We start from the raw sequence: 15515 nt of genomic DNA, 5'->3' as shown, positions 1-15515 counted from the left end.
GTGCATCCCTAATTTAGAAAGTTTCTAATTTCAGAATGAGGAAGTGTATATAAGATTTTCATTTTTGCGATAGTTCCCCTTTAATATAAACTCCTAAGAATTAAAGTGAAATGAATCCCCTGAACGTTGCAGGTCTGTATAGAAATGTCACATAAACAGCCCACATGTAAAACCTTGCTTCATCTTAATAAGCCATTTTCATAAAAATATCCTTTTCTAGTAGTATGCTCCATTGAGTAATCCTAAATCGAAAATTGACATTTTAGGTACTAAGGGCCACCCCCTGGCTCATATAATTCACTGTTCTCACATACAAAACAAGGGTACACCTATATGTTGGCTTTCAGCAGCCAATGAATCAACAGAGCTCTGTGTTTTACTCCCACGCTTCCTTCTTGCATTATTTCTTCTGAGGTGTGCCCAACAAAACCCTCCAGTGTTTTAGCTTTGATATGTCCCTTAAATTTACATTTAGTAGGATGTACACCGTGATGTTCCATATATAGGGATGCACAGAATCCAGGATTCGGTTAGGGTTTCAGCCTTTTTCAGCAGGATTTGGATTCGGCCGAATCCTTGTGTGTGGCCGAACTGAATCCTAATTTGCATATGTAAATTAGGTGTGGGAAGGGAAATCACGTGACTTTTTGTCTCAAAACAAGGAAGAAAAACATTATTTTTCCACTTTTTTTCCTTTCCCACCTATAATTTGCATATGCAAACTAGGATTCAGTTCGGTATTAGGCCGAATCTTTCATGAAGGATTTGGCCAAATAGTGGATGCGGCGCATCCCTAGTTTTATAACAGTTTAAAATTAGTCTTCATCTTTTTTGCTTGGGGGGGGGGGGTTATGTGAAAGTATTTCGTTTTTTGTTAAGCAGCTCTCCAGTTTAGAATCTCAGCAGCTATCTGGTTGCTAGGGCCCACTTTACCCTACCAACCAGTAAGTCTGAATGGTAAACTGGAAGATGAACAGGAGAGGACCGGAAGAACAAGAGAAGTAAGAAAATAGAACTTGCAGCCTCCCAGAGTATTCGTTTTTGGCTGTCCGGGTTAGACCCCTATTTGAAAGGTGGCATAAGGAAAAACTGAAGGCTAATCAATTTAAAGCTATAAAAAAATGAAACTGAATCAAAAGGTTGATAAGAAAGGGATATTCTATAACATTTTATAAGGTAACTTACCCCTTTAATGTAAAAATAATATCCAGAGTTGAATCCAACAAATTACATATTTATTTAATATAAATAGTAACACAAAGGACTTGCTGTCGGTGGTGTAACCAACAGTGCAAAACTTGGTCTTGGGCCCCCAATGCTAAAACAATGTGAAATGGTTTTACCCTTTAATTGGACCAGAGACAAAATGGATGGGTGTTTAAGCAACAGACTGTACATAACCAAATACAATACATGTATATTTCCCAAGTCACCATGGCAGCCATTCACCAACATGGGTAATCCCTTCCCTCTTAAGTCATTGGACAGGAAAAACACCGCATTCTTACAAAACTCTCACCTCCTATACCCCCCACAGTAGTTTTTTTCCTGTCCTAGGGTCATTTGGATAGAAGTGTTGTAAACGTACCCAAGTATTGATTTCCAGGGCTCGGGTTTTCTCTTTCTCTCTTTCCCCAGCCTTGATGCTTCCCTTGTGTTCCCTGTATGGAGATCACGTGGTGAGAAGGCTCTCTGGGGGGGGGGGGGGGCAGTAGGAGCATGTGAGCGCTTCTGATGAAGTGTCAGGTCTTCTGACACAAAACGCGTTGGATGTAAATCCCCTCCTTTGTAATTTTAAAAAGAGCAAAATAAAGCCGATACATTGATATTAACCTACCAGACTCCAAGAATGCTTTGATCAGTGCTCTGCAGCGGTAACAGAGGTTTGATGTAGTAGCCGGTCAGAAGGAGCCGATACATCGCGAGAGCTGCGGCTTAGCAGGAGCTGGCGTGCATGGGAAGAGCTCCGCTATTGCCACATCGCCTTTTCGTTTGTAGAAACAATTTCTACCTTACTTCAAAGGAAACATTACTGCATATACTAAGCAGAAATAGCAGACGTGTCAATTCTCATGGCCCCATTTCTATTTGTTGATAGTGGTCCTTGCTGTTCTGAATCTATGCAATGTCCAACCTCAATAGCCTGCTACAAACCAGAATTCATCCTCGTGTTTTATTATAATGTGAATTAGGAGCTACAAATATACTTGATGATGGCCTTGTATTTTCATACAATTGCAATCTACAGTCTTGACAAACACTAGATACAAATCATGTATTCCTGTTTTTTTTTTTGTTTTTTTTAGCTAGTGTTGAAACAAAGGAGCCTCCTACACAAGCTACAAAAGCTGCAGGACTGCATAATGTCATACCTCAGTCCAGAAGAAAGAGACCACTACTACAGAGCTCAAGCACTGAGAAAGCATCCTCACCTAAAAGAAGCAAGCTCATTGATATCACTGATTTACCATCGTCACATAATGGAACTTTTACCTACATGGGTATGAGACTTATATTTGTATTAACAAGTTTCTTAACCACTATATATATCTATATATCTATATATCTACAGTATATATATATATATATATATATATATATATATATATATATATATATATATATAAACACACCTATGCAGCCCCTTCTACTGTAAGCACTGTTTGATTAGGCTTTTAATATACTGCACCTGTCTTAGACTACATTTAATTCTGTTTCTAGTACAGGTATGGGAGCGGTTATCCAGAATGCTCAGGACCTGGGGTTTTCTGTATAACGGATCTTTCTACAACCTGGATCTTCATACCTTACGTCTATTATAAAATCCTGTTAACATTAATAAAACCCAAAAGGCTGGTTTTGCCTCCAATAAGGATTAATTATATCTTAGTTGGGATCAAGTACAAGGTACTGTTTTATTATTACAGAGAAAAAGGAAATCATTTTAAAAAATGTGGATTATTAGAATAAAATGAAGTCTATGGGAGATGGCCTTTCCCTAATTCGGAGCTTTCTGGATAACAGATTTCCAGAAACCGGATCCCATATTTGTACTGATAAAGGATTATATCAGTCTCATTGGCTCCTGGTCAACTATTTGTTCAGCACAACCTCCACGTTGATTCTGAACAATAATTGTGTGAAAAAAACAACCAATCTCTACATAAATACCATGGTAAATGGTCACCTTGGAATAACCGTATCTACTCAGATGGTTTCCCTTTACCTCACTAAACTGAAAAAGCTGTTTCTTATAAGTGTCTCTTATACTACTTACCTTATTTTTAATTACTGCATTTTGTTTCACCTCCATAATACATATAAATACATATATACATTTGGGTCGGTACCTAATGCAGGAGTTTTCTTTGTGTATGTTTCTGTATTTTCTTTTTCCTTCTTTTTGGGTATTTGCCATCTTTGGAAAACTAATTTTAATGACCTAGGTAGGGTGCTATATTGTACTTAACACAAACTCTGGAAGGAATATATAAAAAGATAATTGGTCTTGAGTTGTACTATATATTTACTAAATGTTACAGGGCAACCCTTTTGATAAAATTTTTTTAAAGTGGTATTAAAGGTGATACCTTTTATACCAGAGAACACCACAGCTTCATTGTAATCAGCTTGAAAAAGGAAAAAAAATGTTCTAAAAGCTAGCTATGATTATATTAGTTAGCCAATAAAGGTATCCCCTTTATACCACTTTGTTATTATTTTTTATTTCAAAAGGGTTGCCCTGTAACATTTTAACCCTTTAAGTGCCACAGAACGTAGAATCTACGTTCTGTGGAAAAGTAACTTGAAATGCCACAGAACGTAGATTCTACGTTTTGCAGCACTTCCGGGTTCTGGAGCGGAGGAGCGGCTGTTAGAGCCGCTCGCTCCGTTCCGCATCGATCCCCTGCCCCTAGGCAACGAGCAGAGCAGGGGATCGAGTGGCCCCTGGGGCGCGATCGCCCAGGGGCCCAAAAACAGCAGCAGGCACGTGTAACTTACGTGTCCTGCTGCTGCAGCCTACACCGCGCTGGATATCTCCGCCCCCACAGCACAGGCACACAGAGGACGTCGCAGATCTCTTCCTGAGGCCCTTCCAGATCGCCTGCAACAGTCTCCAGCGATTTTTTTCAGGTTAGTGCAACAATTACACACACAAACACACCAACACACACTTATTACAGTAATACACACTTAGATTCACACTTACACACACTTACACATACATTTTTGGGGATTGGGGGGGTCACTTACACTCACTGCACTTACACACATGTGCACACGCACACACGCGCACATAACATGTAATTTACCATTTGTTCACACGCACACGCACATACATGGCATTGTGGCTTTTTTTTTTTTTTCTTATCGCATCGTTTCTTTTTTTGGCTGAAAAAACTGTTTTATTGCCATTACGAATAGCGTATTCGCTAACCGTACTGTGCAGTATCTTTTTTATGTTATTTCGGTGATTATATTGCAATTTTGGGTATTTTGGTGCATTTTTAGCCATTTTATTGAATTTTTAGCCATTTTATTGCATTTTCAGCTCTGCGTATGTTGTGTTCACTTGTTTCTAGCCGTATAACCTGTTTGGCCCAGCTAAAATATTCAAACTGTGATTCTGACGGCCGATAACACGAGTCTGGAAAAAAAACATTGATTTTTGTGGTTTTATTGGATTTTTTTGCATTTCACTCTTTACTGCCTTATTTTGTTTTGCCTTGTAAATTTTATTTACTATATATCCATTTGGGGGTCTCTGTGCGCCACATAGTTTGGTATATCTATGCATATTGGGCATCAAAGTGTTCAGTAGACCCCTGGCGTTCATATTTAGGATGTTTTATGCTGATAAGTTACGAAATGTGGGGCATATAATGGGGTAAAATTCAAGCTTTGTGACGATTTTCAGAAATTTGATAAAAACCGTTATGTTCAGCATTGCTTTGCAGTTTGGCAGTTTGCAGTAGAAACACTTATTTACCCATATCGGATTCGTCAGAATGTGTACTTTCTGAAAAATATATGGTTTTCTGGGGTCTCTGTACTGTTAGGGGGGTCTAATGTTGCATAATACACACACCAGGTGCTTATATTGCAGCAGCCAGCGCGTCAGCCGTGAAAATGTATATACACTATTGTCATTTGGGGGTCTCTGTACGCCACATAGTTTGGTATATCTATGCATACTGGGCATCAAAGTGTTCAGTAGACCCCTTGCGTTCATATTTAGGATGTTTTATGCTGATACGTTACGAAATGTGTGGCATATAATGGGGTAAAATTCAAGCTTTGTGACGATTTTCCGAAATTTGATAAAAACCGTTATGTTCAGCATTGCTTTGCAGTTTGGCAGTTTGCAGTAGAAACACTTATTTACCCATATTGGATTCGTCAGAATGTGTACTTTCTGAAAATATATGGTTTTCTGGGGTCTCTGTATTGTTAGGTGGGCTAATGTCGCATAATACACACACCGGGTGGTTATATTGCAGCAGCCAGCGCGTCAGCCGTGAAAATGTCTATACATATTGTCATTTGGGGGTCTCTGTGCGCCACATAGTTTGGTATATCTATGCACATTGGGTATCAAAACTGTTTAGTAGACCCATATGTTTATATTTAGGATGCTTTATGCTGGTAATGATACATGGACAATACGATGCTGAGAAGTTGAAGCTTTGAGGAAATTTTCAGATATTTCACCAAAACCGACAACTTTGGGAAAGCCTTGCGACTCAGTAGTTTGGAGCAATAAGGCATGGGTACCCATTTTAGATTCTGTAGAATGTGTACTTTCCAAAAATATATGGGTTTGGGGGGTAAACATATATTTCTGTGTTTTTACCCCACAAAAATGCAGTCAATGTGTTGATTTTTCATTAGATGAAGTTACCCACAGGACTATTTGTATGCGCTAACTTCATTTTGAGGCCTCTAAATGCCAGATACTTTGGTAAACCTATGAACAATGGCCACCAAACTGTTTGGAGGAACCCTGGCAATCATATTTAGGGTGCTTTTTCTTGGTGCGTAACGATACATGGGTGATATGGTGCTGGGAAGTTGAAGCTTTGAGGCAATTTTCAGATATTTCACCAAAACCGACAATTGTGGGAAAGCCTTGCGACTCAGTAGTTTGGAGCAGAAAGGCATGGGTACCCATTTTAGATTCGGTAGAATGTGTACTTTCCAAAAATATATGGGTTTTGGGGGGTAAACATATATTTCTGTGTTTTTACCCCACAAAAATGCAGTCAATGTGTTGATCTTTCATTAGCTGAAGTTACCCACGGGACTGCTTGTATGCGCTAACTTCATTTTGGGGCCTCTAAATGCCAGATACTTTGGTAAACTTATGAACAATGACCACCAAAATGTTCAGAGGAACCCTGGCAATCATATTTAGGGTGCTTTTTCTTAGTACGTAATGATACATGGGCGATATGGTGCTGGGAAGTTGAAGCTTTGAGGAAATTTTCAGATATTTCACCAAAACCGACAATTGTGGGAAAGCCTTGCGACTCAGTAGTTTGGAGCAGAAAGGCATGGGTACCCATTTTAGATTCAGTAGAATGTGTACTTTCCAAAAATATATGGGTTTGGGGGGTAAACATATATTTGTGTTTTTACCCCACAAAAAATGCAGTCAATGTGTTGATTTCTCAGTAGCTGAAGTAAAGTCCTGAACAATTTGGATGTGCTAACTTCATATTGGTGTCTCTAAATGCCAGATACTTTGGTAAACCTATGCATAATGGGTATCAAACTGTTCAGTGGACCCCTGGCAATCATATTTCAGGTGCTTTTTCTTGGTACCTAATATAGTTTGGGATATGCGGAGCAGCAAAATAAAACCTTTGAAATGATTTTTCAGAATTTTGAATTTTTTGTTGAAAAACTGTTCAGACAAGCTTTTATGTTTGGTAGTTGGGAGTAGAGAGACATAGTTACCCATTTTGTAATCGGCAGAATGTGTACTTTTCAAAAATGTATGGTTTTCTGGGGTAAACCTACGGTTTCAGGATTTTTTGCCTTGGAATCTAAAGCATGCCGTTTTCTGCCTTAGTGCTTTCAAAATTCGGTAATATACTGCCGGGAGTTTTTGCTGTACAGAAATCCTAAATCTCCCTAAAACTATACATATCTGGTATTGGCACGTTCGAGAGACATAAGGCTTTCCAAATCAGTTGGATTTTCATCCGTAAAATGAAATATTTTTCTGGTATAAATTGATATACGATGAAAAATGGTAATTTTTCATTTTTTTTTGGTATTTAGCACTATAAATTTTTTTGCACAGGTGGAAATACATGAAAACTCAGGCAGATTTAGAAAGCTCAGTTTCTACCGAAAAAAACAATGTATAGTTTTCCTAGGTAAACTATAGGTTTCCCCTCAGAAAATGCCCCTAAAGTGAGAGAGCACAAAATGTTTCAAAAACGGCTGGCATTTCGCGTAACCAAAATGTGAAATTCTGCTGGCACTTAAAGGGTTAACTGGCTAACACGGTACAACAACTTTACCTGCATTTACTAAATGTTTAAACTGTTTTCATATCTATGTACCAAATGCATAGTCAATAAAAAACCTTTCATTATAAAAAAAATAAGTATTTTGGATATTGCATGTCAAATTTTGCCCCAGAAACGCATGTTTTATGTTTTGAGATTTTAAGTGCATGTATGTGGCAAAGTCACTGTGTGGCATAGTCAAGGAAATGCTCAAAATAAAATAATGCAAAATTGCCCAGAACACTCTAAAGTACATTTACAATAAATGCTGACTTTTTAGGATAATGAAAACAGGACTGAAACTCGGCCTGCTTAAAGGAACAGGAACATCAAAAAATGAAAGTTGTAAAGTAATAAAAATATAATGTAGTGTTGCCCTGTACTGGTAAAACTGATGTGTTTGCTTCAGAAACACTAATATAGTTTATATAAATAAGCTGCTGTGTAGCAATGGGGGCAATTGAAAAAAGGCTATATGGCACAGGTTAAATAGTAGATAACAGATAACATTATGTTCTACAGAGCTTATCTGTTATCTGCTGTGTGACCTGAGCCTTTTATCTTTTGAATGGCTGCCCCCATGGCTACACAGCAGCTTATTTATATAAACAATAGTAGAGTTTCTGAAGCAAACACAGCAGTTTTACCAGTGCAGGGCAACACCACGTTTTATTTTTATTACTTTAAAACTTTCATTTTTTGATGTTACTGTTCCTTTAAAGACACAGATTGACAATCAGCCCCTACACTGCAATCTGCCACTTACCCTGCCTGTACCCGGAAACATTGCATCAGGCTGGGTGCAGCTACACATGGAGAATTTTGGTTCATGCATGATGGTTTTGGGTGCAGGCGAAAAAGGAAACAGATGCCAGTGTAGTAGCTGATTCTTGGCCTGCTTTTCTTTTGTTTTTTTGTTTTCCGCAGTCTTTGTCAACTGATGCTACTCCGGTCTGTTCTAAGCCGAGCAAAAGCACAAGATGCTCTTCTGACAATTTTTTGCTGATTATAGGCCGTCTGCCACAATCATCAGCAGGTTGCAAAGTTCTTTTTTAAATTCATTATATTTTAAAACTGTATTTATCTTGAAAATGTTGGTAAAATAAATTATGGAAAGTGCTTAGGAGAGTTCTCTGAGCAATTTTACATTAATTTTCAGGGTTTACATATTCTTTAAAGTAACCGTTCAGTGTAAAAATAAAAACCGGGTAAATAGATAGTATGTGCAAATGTGATCTCTTATCAGATGCCTTTTTCTTAGGTGTTGGAGCTGTACTGGTCATGTCTTTTATAAGGTCTTCTAGAGCAATGTCTGACTCCATAGTGAGTTTCTAGATAAAGAGAGAAGAAAAATAAATAAATAAAGACTTGTGTACACTACACCTTTAATGCATGTATTGAAGGAGAGCACTTAGTAATGGAGGACTAGCTTGTAGCGTGTATAAGCCTGAGGCGGTGATAATAACGCTGTCCTGCTAGTCCTCTGAGCCAGCTTGGAGACTGTGTAAGTCCATAAGCAGCCCTTATATGCGCTGTTGGTGGGCGCTGTGGTTGGGTAACTTATCATAACTTTTAGGAATCATTAGCTGAGCCGCCTCTGTTGTTCCTTCCTTTCTCTTCAGATCGCGCGCTGAGAGAAACAAAATGGTGCCTGCATGTGACGTACGAATCGCCTGCGTCTTGGCGCCAATTTTACCAGAACCGGGAAGTGCGGATACCACAATGCGGCTTGTAACTGGTTTGCGCCGCAGTTCAGGTCCAGCTACCTATACCGATCTCTGAGAGATGATGGTTAGTGTAGCAAACTGCTGTCACCCTGGCAGCTACTCCTGACCCAGCTACCAGCCCTGAGGGGTGGTTATAGCTGGTGGAGTTTCCAGTCATTCAATCCTTGGAAAAAAACAATTTCCTTGCCCCCAATAGCTGTTGCTATGCTGCCTGCAAGGAAGAAGAATGAACACTTGGCAAAATTTTACCTAAGGGAAAAAAAATAATTTACTGTCCTAACTTCAAAGCAGGACAGAAGAAAAAAACTGGGGCTAACAGGAGGAGCATGACCTTATGAGGAGGGTGGAGCCAAGAAGTTTCTTTTTTTTCTTCTGTCCTGCCTCCGGAGGTGGATACTTAACCCCAGAGCGTCTGCACGGACAGGAAGGGCCAGTTTAGAGAAATAAAACATGTTTCTAATATAGTTAATTAGCCAAAATTGTAATGTATAAAGACTCGAGTGACTGGATGTCTAACATAAAAGCCAGAACACTACTTCCTGCTTTTCAGTTCTCTAACTCTGTGTTCGTGTCAGTGACTATAAGGGGGGCCACATGGGACATAACTGTTCAGTGAGTTTGCAATTGATCCTCAGCATTCAGCTCAGATTCAAAAGCAACAGTTATGACCCATGTGCCCCCCACCCCTCAAGTCACTGATTGGTTACTGTCTGGTAACCAATCAGTGGAAACCAAGAGAGCTGCAAAGCAGGAAGTAGTGTTCTGGCTATTATGTTAGACTATATTAGAAATATTTTTTTTAATTTGCACAGCCTATTTACCCAGTTTTTATTTTTATACTGAACAATTCCTTAAGTGTAATATGTCTACAATTAAGATTGTTCTGCCCTTGCTTTCTTTTCCTTGATTAATCATTGTTGCCTTGCTTGCTTTTGCAGGAGACGCTGCTGTTGTATACACTGATGGCTGCTGTAGCGGGAATGGCCGGGTAAAAGCACGAGCTGGTATAGGTGTATACTGGGGGCAAGGCCATCCTCTGTAAGTGGTTTTGATTATTTATGTTTTGGTTGTTCTAAACTTCTAAATGAACACATGTCAAAATAGCAAAGCATAGAAGCCAAAAATATTATGTAATACCTTCTTCCAAAACCATACATAAAGGAAAACTATCACCAAACAATGTAGGTCTCTATAAATCAAATATGTTGATACCTGCATTATGTATATAAACATTTTCATAATAATATGCTTTTTTAGTAGTATGTGCCATAGGGTAATTCTAAACAGAAAATTGCTATTTTAAGAACTAAGAACCACCCCCTGGGATCCTGTGATTCACGGGTGCACACAAACAAACGTAAAAAAAACCATACATGTTTGTCCTTTACTTGGTTCCTGTGACCTGTCATTTGCTTCCACACTTCTTCCCATTACAGTTAGAGCTGCAGTATTTCTGGTCAGGTGATCTCTGAGGCAGCACACAGACCATCACAAAATGGTGGATCAAGGCAAGAGATGTAAAAGGGCAATATTTACTTAATTATATATACCACTTTGGTAAGATTCTTTAATATGCCACTTAATATGATGCAAACTATCTGTTGCTCAAGTATTAATTTTGGGGTTTATAGTTTTCCTTCTAAGGGAGGGTGACCTCTGCTTCCATGCACTATAGTCTCAAATATTCCTGGTACTCGGTTTAATACATTAGCAGTGAGCAAGATAGTAGGTTGGTGGATGAGACTTGGACCAGACTTAGTGCAAGTTGAGCCAGCAACCCTTAAATGTGAAATAATCAGACATATTACAAACGAATGGTACACCTTCCATTTAAAAATGATGTAACCATGCTTCATCAGTTTTAATTGGTCAGTGACCTATTACATAATTTCCCCCCCCCCCAAAGCTGCCTTTGTTTTTGAAAAACCGTATCCTGAGTGAGTGCCCTCCTAGCACAACACCAGGTAGCCATACTGGTGCACATGCATGCACAGAGTTCCACTTTCTGTAACTTAGATTACTTTAATTTAGGGATGCACCGAATCCAGGATTCGGTTCGGCCAGGATTCAGCCTTTTTCAGCAGGATTCTTATTCGGCCGAATCCTTCTGCCCGGCCGAACTGAATCCTAATTTGCATATGCAAATTAGGGGAGGGAAATTGAGTGACTTTGTCAGAAAACAAGGAAGTAAAAAAAATGTTTTCCCCTTCCCATCCTTAATTCGGGTTCGGTATTCAGCCGAATCTTTCACAAAGGATCCGGGGGTTCGGCCGAATCCAAAAAAAGTGGATTTGGTGCATCCCTACTTTAATTGTATTTTTATTAAAGTTTGTTTTGTTTTTTTAACAGCAACCTTGCAGAAAAGCTTGAAGGGAGGCAAACTAACCAGCGGGCTGAAATTCAGGTGCAAGTCCTACTACATAAATCATTTGATAAAAAAAAAAAAACTTTTCACAAACTTGAGTAGTGCTAAAACTTGCCACATACAATGCTCTGCTTCATTCATACATACATACATACATACATACATACATACTGAATCCTTTGGGATGAAAACATAATTGGTTATTGGCTTGGATGAAGTAATAGATAACAGTACAGTATATCAGTGTACCAGACACATAACCGTTTTATAAGAAGGAAACGAGATTCAGTTATGATACTGCAAGGTAAATTTGTGTTTTAAACATGCATGGTGCCTTATACCGGTTATGCTGAGGTTTAGTTGTGAGGTGTATATGTGTGTATATAAATGTATATTCCTGGAATTATAGCAGGGTGAGCATGCTTTAAATAATAATTATCCACAGATAATTTACTCTGCAGGTTCACACAGCGTAAACATCAGGGCAGCAAAAAGTGTCTTGCAGAAACATGGCTCTTATTTCACATAGCAGCTGGATAGGAAAAATAAAGGCATTTTCTTTCACAAACCATTCTGAAGCACAAAAATCGCTTTCTTCATTTACACAGTGGCAGCAATATTACAGAACTTTGGACAGGCGACTGTGTGTGTACACTTACATAGGCTTCTGTATGATGAGTTCAAAGACCTTGCTCTCTTGCTCTTTCTCTCTGTTTATATGTCTCTCTCTCTTTTTTACTCAGAGTTCTGGACCTGTCCAGCCAAGGTTTTTTGTACAGTAGAACTACATGGATAATTACCATGCCTTTTCGGCGGATGCAATGCGCTGCGCCAAAACATGCATCGTCTGCATCCGACAGTCACGTTGCACGAATGCTGCAACATCATCCAACATTTGTATTTCCCTTGTTTTCCGTCGCATCCAACTTGACTCCAACGTTTTGGTGCAGTACGTCGAATTGGCCGAAAACGCATGGAAATGACCCATTTAGTTTTACACTTAATGGTACTAATTAGCCACCTGAGGCTAATCAGATCCATCTTGTCAGCCTGAAGCACTTCACTACAGGGATAAGGTTAAGGAAATTTTTTAGGGTTCATACACACGGGAATTTTTCCCTGCATTTAATGTACGTAACAGTCTGCCAGAAAACAGTTCCATCCTAAAGTGCTGGCTCTTTCTGAAAGCACATGATCAGGCAAAATGACCTGAGATGCACCTACACAACAATATTACAACTAAATAAATACACTTGCTGGTTCAGGAATTACATTTTATATTGTAGAGTGAATTATTTGCAGTGTAAACAGTGTCATTTAGAAATAAAAACGACATCATAAAAATCATGACCGAATCCCTTTAATAATAAGAGGAGGGCTCAGAAAAGAAAAGGGCGGAGCTTCACGATAAACCAGGAAGAACCTAAAATGAGCTGCAGTTTTCAATTTAGAATTTAGAAACAACATATTACTGAATGCACAACATGTATTTATATAGCGCCAATGTATTTTGCAGTGTTGAGGAAGTTGTTATTTTGATCACTATTTAGTAAAAGAGTGATTTTAGAGATTAGTTTACTTTACTTTAAAGGGAAAGTAAAGGCTTCCTACCAAGTTTCAGTATGGGCTAAGAATATGCAATATGTATGTACCGTACAAATTTTTGGTACTGTTAAGGAGCTATAAACACAGACTCCTCTTCAAATTCGTGCGGCTGTACACTGATTTAAAAAGTAGCTTATTTTGAGCAAATGTTTCAATTGATGGGAAGCCTTTATTTCGCCTGTAAGATTAGGATTGACTTTAGTATTCAGTTGTTTAATGTTCTTCTAAAAGAATAACAAGTAGTAGTAGCAGCAGCAGCAGCAACAAGGCAATTAACTATAATAATGCTCTTACCTTAACATTTTTTTCCCTTTTTTTGAAGGCCGCATGCAGAGCACTTGAACAGGCCAAAGCACAGAACCTCACAAAACTTGTGCTGTATACTGACAGTATGTTCACTATAAATGGTGAGAATCCCTATCTGGTAGGTTATTTAACTGCCTGAACAAATGTTACCAGCATCATGCCAACAATCAACAATTGTATGATGATTCTGTATCTTATGATGAAACCTCATAGATTTTATTGAATAATATGATCACATGCACTGCTGTAAACACCCCTGTAATCACTAACTGTGCAGAAATTGCTTTTCTGTCGGTGGGCCTAGAGCTTGTAAATGATTAAAAGAAAGCATTAAGAACAATAGATATGCAATTCATTTTCAATATTTATTTCCGTTGCAATAACAAGTCTGTATAGTAACACCACGCACCAATGTGAATTAGACCATTGATTTCAGGTTTAGCTGAAACCTACCGAACTTTTGTTCTGCTATTCAGGTATCACAAAATGGATCCATTCTTGGAAACGAAATGGCTGGAAGCTGAGCACTGGGAAGAATGTTATAAATAGGGAAGATTTTGAAAATCTTGAAAAGATGACCCAGGGCTTGGATATTAAATGGGTTAGTATTTTAAAAGGGCATAGTTGTGTAAAACTGATTTATTTATCTAAAGCCGAATTTATCTCTTTATTTTCTGAAATATACTCCGACCAAGGTTATTTCCCATTATTATCCATACATTTCCCTGAAAAATTCCAGTTCGGGGAAAAAAATCGTGAAAATCGTACGGAACCCAGCGCAGATAAGGATATCTTCGAGACTTCTCCCATTTACTTATATACAACCTCAGCAGGTTTGAGATTTCAGTTTTTTGGGATTCAGACTTTTTCCATCCTCGGGGTATAATAAATACCGAAAAATTTGTTTTATGTTTACTAAAAATTCGGATTTTATAGTAAAAAAAAATAAAATAAAAAAAAAACGTGCATTTTTGGCATTCGGACTTTAATAAATAATCCCCTAAAACTCACACATGCATAGTAGAGTAAAATTTGCGTTCTGCACTAGGTAAAGGTAATAAAGAAGGAGGCACTGCTCTACTTTTCCCAGGCGAATGCCTTTTTTTTATACAAGGAGCACACTGTATGTTAGAATGGAAATTATTCATTAGAAGCCACTCCCAGTGGTGTAACTACCGGGTGAGCGATTGGCCCAGGGCCCACACCCCATCAGGGCCCCCCGGCAGCTCACGCGCCACTGACTTCTGTAGTAATTGCGTCCGTTTCTGGGCGTATGGAGGGGGGCGGGGGGCCCGGCTGCACATCCCGCGCCAGGTCCCGCCCCCCTATAGTTACGTTACTGGCCACTCCTAAGATTCATAAATCAGAAAATTAACCCAGCATTTTGGACTGGGGTTATTCTTTCTTCAACTGCATATCCATTCAGGATTCTGTGTATATAGTCCAATTTTGCATGTGCTAACTATAAAGAACCTACGTTTTGCAGTTAACATTATGCATGTGTTTCTGGTGCAAGGAGGGAGCAATCCTTAATATAGGGGACCCTTAATTTTGTGTTTTAGTTGCCATTTACAAGGTGAGAAAACAGCAGAACCTGTTACAGTAATTGCAGAACCTGCATTTGAGAATTCAATTGTGTATAATTTTAAATAAAATCTTTTTTTTAATTGAATCAGTATGTAGTGCTTACTTTCCAGCACATCTAGATTTCTTAATACATTAGTGGGCCTAGCAAGCAAAGCAACTGACTTATTTGTCTCCCTGTGTAGATGCACATTCCAGGCCATGCTGGCTTTGCGGGAAATGAAGCGGCTGACAAGCTTTCAAGAGAAGGAGCCCGGAAATCCTCAGAAGTCCAATAACTGCTGCTCATGCTGAGCCACTTGCACTCACAATGTATAGAAGCTATGGACTTTGTTTCATTAAAAAATGTTTGTTTTTTTGAATATGCAAAACATGATTTTTTTTTTATTTGTAAGTAAAATTGCCATT

The 15515-nt window shown here is 38.7% G+C and overlaps 1 protein-coding gene across 4 annotated transcripts in view; it reads left to right on the top strand.

Moving 5' to 3' along the window:
• rnaseh1.S (ribonuclease H1 S homeolog) overlaps window positions 1–15515 on the top strand; it is a 21341-nt gene extending 5826 nt beyond the window's left edge. For 2 of the 4 annotated variants that reach the window (XM_041563975.1, XM_018264334.2), the window contains exons 5-11: window positions 2307–2501; window positions 10186–10285; window positions 11597–11651; window positions 13540–13624; window positions 14000–14124; window positions 14263–14356; window positions 15293–15513. In XM_041563975.1, the coding sequence (XP_041419909.1) occupies window positions 2307–2501; window positions 10186–10285; window positions 11597–11651; window positions 13540–13624; window positions 14000–14124; window positions 14263–14356; window positions 15293–15330 (692 nt within the window). In that variant the 3' untranslated portion in view covers window positions 15331–15513. 4 annotated transcript variants of the gene reach the window in all.

This window comes from Xenopus laevis, chromosome 5S (assembly GCF_017654675.1).
Source record: "Xenopus laevis strain J_2021 chromosome 5S, Xenopus_laevis_v10.1, whole genome shotgun sequence".
NCBI classification, from domain to species: domain Eukaryota; kingdom Metazoa; phylum Chordata; class Amphibia; order Anura; family Pipidae; genus Xenopus; species Xenopus laevis.
Note: the sequence above shows the minus strand (reverse complement) of the source record. Positions and strands in the feature narration are given on the sequence as shown.